Raw genomic sequence first — 10172 nt, forward strand, 5'->3', positions numbered from 1 at the left:
TGGCTGGGAATTTTTACATTTTTAAAAACAAAATACTGCATTTATATGTTGTCAACGGTTTAAAAAAATCTTAAATGTTAGCTGTCAGATAAATGTAGTTGGAAAGTAGAAAAAAAAGAAAGCCAATATGCCATTAGCTGTTGGACTACATTACCCATGATGCCGTCGTGTTATGAGCTCACGATGATAATCGACAAAAAACACCCCAGCCTTTGTTTATTTCGTCTTTGACTTTTCATGTATTATATAGAAAATGAAGTAACACGGGCATGAACTGTCGTAATTGTTGAGGTTTATTTCTCTGCTGCTTGTGTTTACGCGGATAAAAATGGACCGTTAGAGAACAAAAGCTGAAGCAGCCAATGAGCAAACGGCTTGTTTCGGTGTCTGGTGGGGCGTTACAAATATCCAGGAAATTATTATTCCTTCGTTTATTTCTCACATTTCTTATTCAAGCTGGGGGTACGCGGTGCCTTGTAAACGTGTCCCGCAACTCTTAGGTAAGACGTTTGGTTAAAATACGAGTGCGTATGAAATGATAGTTTGCAGGGTAACATCAGAGGTCGTTTGTCAACACTCTCCTCGGAGGGGGGCCCGCCCGTCACTCCGATAACACAATGTTAGGGGTCCTTGAGGTGGGGAGCGAATATGTAAATGCCCCTGTCCTGGCAGTTAACAATTTAGATTAGCAGCAGAGTTAAGTTAGCTTAATTTCACATTTAAGGCCACTGAGGCCTTTATTGTGTTGAATGCATTGTTTATAACGAATAGCAGTTTTGTGTTTCGCATTAGCACGAGAAATCTCTTAGCATCTTTTTATGTGTGGTTATGCATATGTATGACTACAGTCTCCTTTTACAGTCAGCTTTGCTGCACTGTGTTGCACTTACATACCAAACCATTTGTGCAACCTCTTGACTAACGTGCTCCTGGGAAATCTGAATAAAAAACCAAGTAGTCAGCAGCTATACATGTTCAGTCCCAGCTCTGATGACATTCCTCTTCTCTCCAGGAGGGATTCCTTGTAGACCTGCAGACATATTAATGACGAAAAAGCCTAGCACTATGCTCCGTCCCAGACGTGGCAGGCAGGCCAGTGCCAGTGGTGACGGTGTACCTCCATCCAACATCCCAACAAACTCTGAAACATTACAGGAGTCAGCCCCACAAATGAGACATCTGATCATGTCACAGCACAGTAACAACCTCCTCAATTTCTTGAATGAGGACCGGAGCCGGCAGAAGTTCTGCGATGTGTTTGTGTCTGTAGGTGGGAAGACCTACAGTGCTCACAAGGTGGTTTTGGCCCATGGGAGCAGCTATTTCCATGCTGAGCTGTCCAAGAATCCTTCTGCTAAAACTCATGTGACTCTGGAGCACGTGGAGGACTCTGTTTTCCAGCACCTGCTCAGCTTCTTGTACACCGCTGAGTGTGTTGTTGCAGAGACAGCACTCCCAGCTCTAACTGAAGCGGCCCGATTCCTGGACATGATGGATATATTAAAGCTGTTATGTAAAGACGGTGAAGTACAACCTGTAAGTGTAATACAAACCCAGGTTGAGACAATAGCTTCTCATAAAGTGGAAACTACCTCCAACAACTCGCCAGGAGCTGATACAGAGATCAACAGTCCAGCTGATGTTCAAGGAAACCTGTTCGGTCATGATAACTCCAATCAGGGTCAATTGGCTGAGAGTGTACACACTGATGTACATCAGGAGGCCTCAAATGAGGAAGAAAAGACGACAGGTCAGGGAAGTGCTACCACACGGAGATCAGCTCGTAGGAGGAGAACACCTACTAAGTATAAAAGAAATGATGGTGAGTACAGTAGCAGTGCTCCCAAGGAAAAACAAAGCACTGCATCATCAAGGCAGCACAACAAAAACAGACTGGAAGGAAAAGGGGAAGTGAATGTGACAGCCAAGCTGGATGTGAATAAGGCATCTAAACCAGTTCAGGGTGACGATGTAATGGATATGGAAGAGGAGGAGGAAGAGAGAGGAGACGCAAATGCCGCTATTATTGCTGAGACAGCTGATGAGGCAGAGAGCCGTGCAGATCTGCAGAATTCAGATCTACAGAGGACAGAGCAGCAGGCTGCTGACAGGGTGGAGATGCATGTTGGAGCAGCAGCAGGAAGCTCTAACCAGAGTCCAGTGTATCCTGAAGGTCTGGCTCCAGTCATCATACAGAACTCCAGCAAGAAGATCCTCAAGTGCCCCAAATGTGACAAGACGTTTGACCGTGCAGGTGGGAACCACGGAATAAGATCTAGATTATTAGTGTTATTCTTATCTTACATGGTTAACAGATAAGACCAGAGATAATTATTTTTTGTAATGTCATTCAGTGTTTGGTCGGCACACACATATAATAGCTATAAATGCTCATCATGAATTACCACAGCCTAAGATTTGAGGGTCATTCCATAGAAGATCAGTCAAAATTGATTTTGTAAAACTTTGTTTATTTATCAGCGCTTTGTAACCCTAAAAGTTAATAGAGTTGAGTTGTAGTTTGCACTTTTTAAATTTTATTGCAGCATTTCACCCCCCATAATTTCATGGGTAAAAAAAAAATATATACACCATTAACACGGTTAACCTGTTAGACAGTAAAACAAGTTATGTCATACGAAGGGTCTTCTTTTTTTTGTCTACATTTTCATACGAGTCTCATCTCCTGGCCATGGTTCCTTCTGTTTCATAATATTTATAATACAGTAAGTTTGTAATGTTCAGCAAGTGTTTAATATTAGATTCTGTTTAACCAAGGAAAGCAGGATTTGTGATAACACAACTAGTGTGGAAGACTATTCAACTGATTTAACCCCTTACTGATTTCCTGTTTTTTGGTATGTTTGTCACACTTAAATGTTTCAGATCATTAAACAAATGTAAATATTAGACAAAGATAACACAAGTAAATACAAGCGTTTCTAAATGAAGGTGCTTATTATTAAAGGAAAAAAAATCCAAACTTACATGGCCATTGTTTATAAATAGATTTTTTTGTGGCCTCTAAAGTGTCTTTAGAGAGTGCCTCTAAAAGGCATTGCTGTGTTTGTATTGTAAGTGTAAAGGGTTTTTTTTCTTGTAGAGGTACGTCTGTAGTGTGTGTTTATCTTATGACCCAGATGTGTTCCTAATACAGTATAAATCATATTTCCAGGGAAATATGAGAGCCACACTCGAGTGCACACAGGCGAGAAACCTTTCCAGTGTGACATCTGTCTGCAGCGTTACTCCACCAAGTCTAACCTGACTGTACACAAGAAGAAGCACGCCAGCGACGTCCCGTTCCAGAAAAAGGAGCACAAATGTCCCTTCTGCAACAAACTTCATGCCAGCAAGAAAACCCTGGCCAAGCACGTCAGGAGGTGAGAGATGGCCATTTTACTTTGGTATTGTAATAAATTCACATAATGTTCATGGGATGATTGATGCCAGGGTAAGAAAATGGATGTAAATGTGCAAGTATAGTATGTTTGGACCACTCCCTGTCGCTCTGGTTGCAAATCATCACCAGCTCAAGATATCAGCATACATGTGTGGGAGGTATTTAGGCTTTGCTTTGTACAAAAAAGAGAAGCTATAACACTGCATCCATGTACATACAGTGTATATGGTGTGTGCAGTGCAGTGAATGATAATTCATATACACTAATAGTTAAAAATAAATCCAGAAAGATCAGCCTCGTGGTGAAGAGTCTGAGATTGGCAGTCTATCATTTTACATGTTCAGTTTCCGTGTTATTGGATTTAATATACAATTAAAATGATTGAAGCAGTGTCACCAGCACTATAGCGCTCATATTTGTAAAACTCTGGCTCTACTTAAATTCTAGTTAAGATATTATACAATACAATACAATTTGATTTATATAGCACATTTAAAAAACCACAGGTATGCCAAAGTGCTTCACAGAATGAGTTAAGAGCAATAATAAATACAAATATGAAAATACAAATAAAATATACTAACAGGCGGGTGACATAACTAACCAATAATACACCAGGCATAGTAGGCACCAGTGAAGTCTGCACACAATGCTGAAGGTTAAAACATTATAAACATTAACAAAGTGATAAAGATAAGTTCCAGTACACTAAAAATGTGGGCTCTAGGAGGCGGGGAAAGCAAGACTAAACAAATAAGTTTTTAATCGAGATTTAAAAGATTGAATTGAATCAGATGCCCGAATAGCTAGGGGGAGGTTATTCCAGAGGTAGAGTGCGACAGTGGCGAATGCGCGGTCACCTCTGGTCTTGAGCCGAGATCTAGGTCGCACCAGGAGCATTTGGCCTGCTGATCTAAGCGCTCTCCCAGGGATATAAAAGCTGAGGAGATCCGTAAGATAGCTGGGCGCGGTGTTACTTATGATTTTAAAAGTGAGCAATAAGATTTTAAAATCAATACGAAATTTAATAGGGAGCCAGTGCAGGTCGGATATTATAGTTAAGTCATTTGTGCAGCACAAACATCACACAACACCAACATCAGCTGAGCTGCTGCTGTGCTGTTGCGCTGTGTAATGAAGTATCTTCTCTTTCCTGTCAGGTTTCATCCAGACCACATCCAAGAGTTTCTTACCAAAAGGAAGAGGAAGAGTGAAAGCTGGAAATGTGCTGTGAGGACTGGTTTCAGTTTTGAAGAAATATTTATGTTATTGACAGTGATGTTAGCAAATGTATTTCTCCTGATGAGCCCACATCCATTTTTTATAATATATTTCCAAGACTCAGTCAATCAAACAATCAGTTATTATCAAATTAAATACTTTTTAAGAACTTTATCTTTTTAACTGATAGTCTGTGGAATCAACAATAATATTAGTTCAATTCAATTTATTTGATACAGCACCAAATCACAACAACAGTCGCCTCAAGGTGCAAGAACCTACAATAATACATACAGAGAAAAACCCAACAATCATATGACCCCCTATGAGCAAGCACTTTGGCGACAGCGGGAAGGAAAAACTCCCTTTTAACAGGAAGAAACCTCCGGCAGAACCAGGCTCAGAGAGGGGCGGGGCCATCTGCTGTGACTGGTTGGGGTGAGAGAAGGAAGACAAGATAAAGACATGCTGTGGAAGAGAGACAGAGGTTAATAACAAGTATGATTCAGTGGAGAGAGGTCTGTTAACGCATAGTAAGTGAGAAAGGTGGCTGAAGAAGCAGCTGCATCATGGGAATCCCCGGCAGCCTACACCTATTGCAGAATAACTAAGGGAGGATTCAGGGTCACCTGGTCCAGCCCTAACTATATGCTTTAGCAGAAAGGAAAGTTTTAAGCCTAATCTTAAAAGTAGAGATCGTGTCTGTCTCCCGAATCCAAACTGGAAGCTGGTTCCACAGAAGAGGGGCCTGAAAACTGAAGGTTCTCCCTCCCTTTATCAAATGAGTTAATTTTTCATTCTGCAGTCTGCAGCTGATGTGGTAAGATACTGATCAGACCAGAACGCACAACCACTGTGGTCCCACTTGCAAACTCTTTGAACACGTTTTCCTTTCTCGTCTCTGTCATGCATTCATGCATGCAAATGTCAATAAAGTTACAGTACTTATTTTCAAGCCTTCTGCTAGGCCTACGGAGGAGGAGTGAGGATCAACAAAGATGATTTGTTTTTTAATTCATACATTTTTTTTATGTGGCATGTCATTTCAAATGCAGCTTTTCAGACAGCTCAACAGGTGTCACCAAACACAAAGTGTCTGTGCCGTTTGCCACACAGTCTCTGTTGTTTGCTCCAACAGTTGTTGTGTTTGAAGAGAAAAAAGTTAGTGTGTGATCGTTTTAATCTGAGAAATGGAGAAAGATGTAAGAAGGAGAGGAGAGGGAGGTGACAGATTATTTTCAAAGACAAGGACTGTTCAGCAAGTAACATTTGTTAAAATGGAAATTTACATGTTACACAACTTATTGTGAAATGTCTTTTATAAGAGACTAAATGATAATAATTTATTGCTCAGAGTTTATACGGGATGGCAGCTGTAGGCTAAACTGGATAGTTTGTGGTCTTGTGGTAAAGTTATAATAATGGATTAAGCTCATTGATCAATGTTTTCCTGTGTCAATATTTAAAGAAACTCTTTATATTAGTATATCTGTGAAATAACCAGTGTTTACACCCATGACTTTTATATGGGCTGTAATGATGAATTAATCCTACCTGTAACCTTTGAACTCTCTGTATCAGATCTGTTTCAAGACCTTCACTCGCAAACCTCATCTGGAGGAGCACATGATCCTGCACAGCCAAGACCGGCCTTTTAAATGCTCCTTCTGTGATGAATACTTCAAATCCAGGTTTGCCAGGCTGAAACACCAAGAGAAGTTCCACTTAGGTGAGAACTATTTGTTTCACTTATATATTTAAACGTATTTTTGAATCTCAGATAAGTATTTAAATAGAGAATATTCAGGAGATAAAGTTTTTGTTTTTCATGTTTTCAGACTATATTAAATCCAAACCTTTAACGTTTTTCTCCAGGTGCTTCAACTTCGTCTCATAGTCCAAAGACATGCAGACGGGTTAGTTTAGGTTAAGTTAGTGATTCTAAATTGACTGTATTTGTTCATGTGAGAGTGAATGGTTATCTGAATGTGCCAGGGTGTACTTTTGTAACCCATATTGAAGTAGCAATTGATCTACTCGATTTCGTCCTGCCTCATTTTCAGGTCCTTTCCCCTGTGAGATCTGTGGTCGTCAGTTTAATGACACCGGCAACAGGAAGAGGCACATCGAGTGCACACATGGAGGCAAAAGAAAGTGGACCTGCTTGGTTTGTGGGAAATCAGTAAGAGAAAGGTACACCTGTCTGTGCCTGTTACATTTCCCACATGGCCCGTTTTTATGTGGGAGTGCACTATGTTATACGGCAATGATTATTTATTTAAAAAAATAGTCATAGATGATCATATTTGAGTTTCCACATCACAGGACAACCCTAAAGGAGCATTTGAGGATCCACAGTGGAGAGAAACCTCACCTCTGTAGTATTTGTGGCCAAAGTTTCCGTCACGGCAGCTCCTACAGGTGGGTCCTGTGAGATTTGGAGACGCCGTTTGGTGTTGGTGATCACAAAAGTTTCAAACTTTCTACTATGAAATTTCCCACTTGTGGGACTAATAAAGGTATCTTATGACCTTATGAACATAACTTCATAGTAGACTTGTCTTTAATGAGAAAACTGTTCCTTGGACAGGCTTCATCTCAGAGTCCACCATGATGACAAGCGATATGAGTGTGATGTTTGTGGGAAAACCTTCATACGCCACGATCACCTGACCAAACATCAGAAAATACACTCTGGTGAGCATGGAAGGGACGGCAGTGCTATTCTCTAGTTTTACTTGTTACTTTTGTGGCTTTTTCTCCGCACAGAGTCACATGGTACAGCGTAAAACACTTAAAACAGTATTTTAACTGTACCCATTTCTATTACAGGTGAGAAAGCACACCAGTGTGAGGAATGTGGCAAGTGCTTCAGACGCCATGATCACCTGACAGTCCACTACAGAAGTGTTCATCTGGGAGAGAAAGTCTGGCAGAAGTATGTTATACAAACCACGGGCTGGTTCTCTAGTGTAGTTGTGTTGTTGTTGTCACTTGCTTCTCTCTGCATCTCCTTTACAGAGTAGCCTGGAGGTTTGGTAAACGTTCCCTTTGTGTGTTAATGACAGATTTTTTTTCCTCTCAGGTATAAAACTGCTGTGCATCAGTGTGAGGTCTGCAAGAAAGAATTTAAAGGAAAGTCAAGTCTAGAAATGCACTTTAGGACTCACTCAGGTAAGGAAGCAAATGAGTTAGTGGAAAGTCTACATTTGCATGAAAATACTTCCTGTATGAGAACAGAAAAGAAGTGGATCTTTAATGAGTGTTTTTAGGCTTGTTTTATTCTTTTTTTTTTTTATAAACTGAATCCTTTAAACATGAGCAGCTTCAACTGGAGATTATATTCTGTTTTGGATGCAGACACAGATATCTGGATGAGTAGTCATTCTTGTTCTTTGAATCTCACTTTAAGCCCCGTGGATGTGTCTGTAAGCTCCGCGCTCACCGTCTCATGATAAAACTTAAGTCACTTTGACACAAACAGATCTGAGCAGACTCCTGGATGCAGAAACTATAACAAGACCACTAACTGTTGCTGACAGCTGTGCATTTGTTGTTTAACAGTTTCATTTGTATGAGCTGTGTCGAGTAGACAACATTTAGAAGAACCATGAAATAAAGACTTTTTGGGTTTGGAGAAGTGATAACAAAAGACGCCTCTACAAACAGTCGGGGGGTCTTGAAAGCCTGACAGTCAGTGTTCTGATGCAGGGTCCATCAGGACAGAAGATGATTATTATTAAATTAAAGGCGCCGTAGACGTGAATGTCTGTCTTTCTGTGTTATGTATAACAGGTGAGAAACCGCACAGATGTCCCGAGTGCCATCAGACATTTCGGATCAAGAAGACTTTGACGAAGCACATGGTGATTCACTCAGACGTCCGTCCCTTTAACTGTCCCCACTGCAGCGCCACTTTTAAAAGAAAAGACAAGCTCAAGTACCACGTCGACCACGTGCACAGCACGCGCTTTGCCGAGCAGCCCCTCAGCTCGATCGGTGAAGAAAAAATAGTGTCGGTTACTTTTGAGGAAAGCTCAAAGACGTACCATGCCGAGCCCAAGTCAAGCCACCAAACCAGCCCCGCTCCTACAAACGTGTGCGTTCCCGTCACTTTAGTTCCCATCCAGATGGCTGGAGGAGCGCAGGGCGACTTGACCGTTCACAGGCCTCCACCTCACTCCTCACAGACTCACACAGTCATTAGCTTGCAGACTCAAGGACAGCAGCAAAACTCTGGCTACCAGGCTACGGACATGGCCTTCTTAGAGAAGTACACCCTCACACCTCAACCGGGCAACATCGTCCACCCCGTGAGGGCGGATCAGATGCTGGACCACCGAGAGCAGTCCTACCTGGGAACGCTGCTTGGACTCGATTCATCTTCCTCTGTGCAGAACTTGGCCACCTCTGATCATGCCCACTGACGCTCCTTGGCAAAAAACTGGAGCTTAAAGGCAAAGCGCAACAAACTTGGCACAGAAATCATGTAGGGAGAACCAAAGACGTAGTCACCTCTGCAGTGTGTTTGTATTTTAACATGGCGGTGACTCGCAGTCAGACTCACGTGCCATCTAAACTTAGGACAAAAAAAATAAATCCAACCAGATTTTGATGGATTTGTGTGACATGTTTAAGATAAAAACCTGTAAATTTAATTTAAACTTAAAAAAAGACATTCTGGTAATAATGAAACATTTTTAAACATTACTTTAGCAAATCCAAGTCTAGGCAGGATTTTTTGCTGTTACTGAAGTGTTTACCGTTTCGTATCAGAGTTTTTGTTAGCACGGTCACTGTCATTTTTAACGGATTCATTTTAAAATGAATGATGAGATTTTTGATAGACAAATCATGTAATTATTTTTAGTACAAACAGTTTGCCGGTTCTAACTTCTAATAATTAATGCTGGTTCACCAAATACACAATAAACTTCTAATAAAAATAATAATCGCTGGTGGTTAGAGGAATTCTAAACTGTGACTGCAGTATACATGTGTGCAATTTGTCAAAAACAAGCACAATGATTTCTTTTTAAAAACTTGATGTAGTTTTATGATTTAGAGTAATGTAGGTGAAAGGGAGAGCTTTCAGCCACTTGTGAGCTTGAACAGCTGTAGGTGTGAATAACCTTTGTTGTTTAGCTTTAGTTACACATCTGGTTTTAAGTTGAGATGTTTCATGAACAAATTTCAAGCTTGTTAAATAAAGTAAAACAAGTGTACAATGAATAACATATAATGACTCTTTATTTGAGGGCAATAATTAGGCATACACTGCATTTCTTTTACAGATGAAGACTCACCAACAGACAAGTCTTTTTAAAGATAAGTTTTCAGTTAATATCTCTTTGGAAATCACCTGGTTGGTGCAAATATACCCCTGACCTCCTTCAGTTCCTCGGATGTCCGTAAACATCTGGGAACCCGAGGAGACCAGCAGCTGGAACCTCTTGGAGATTTGTCTGATATAAGATTCTAGCTGTGTTGCGTCTTTGTCTTTGGTTTTGTCTCAAATATTTCCCTTCAGTTAAACTGCAGGCAAAT

General features: G+C 40.8%; 1 protein-coding gene across 1 annotated transcript; it reads left to right on the forward strand.

The window, feature by feature from the left end:
- The first annotated feature begins 166 nt into the window (after positions 1–166).
- zbtb41 (zinc finger and BTB domain containing 41) lies at positions 167–9873 on the forward strand. The gene is made up of 11 exons (XM_082513478.1): positions 167–500; positions 1013–2254; positions 3176–3383; positions 4565–4634; positions 6207–6354; positions 6689–6818; positions 6951–7046; positions 7216–7322; positions 7458–7563; positions 7711–7799; positions 8421–9873. The coding sequence occupies exons 2-11, from the start codon at positions 1045–1047 to the stop codon at positions 9050–9052; spliced, it is 2796 nt and encodes a 931-aa protein (XP_082369604.1). The 5' UTR covers positions 167–500; positions 1013–1044; the 3' UTR covers positions 9053–9873.
- Positions 9874–10172: the final 299 nt, after the last annotated feature.

This window comes from Aulonocara stuartgranti (genome assembly GCF_965226115.1).
Source record: "Aulonocara stuartgranti genome assembly, chromosome: 18".
Classification (NCBI taxonomy): Eukaryota; Metazoa; Chordata; class Actinopteri; order Cichliformes; family Cichlidae; genus Aulonocara; species Aulonocara stuartgranti.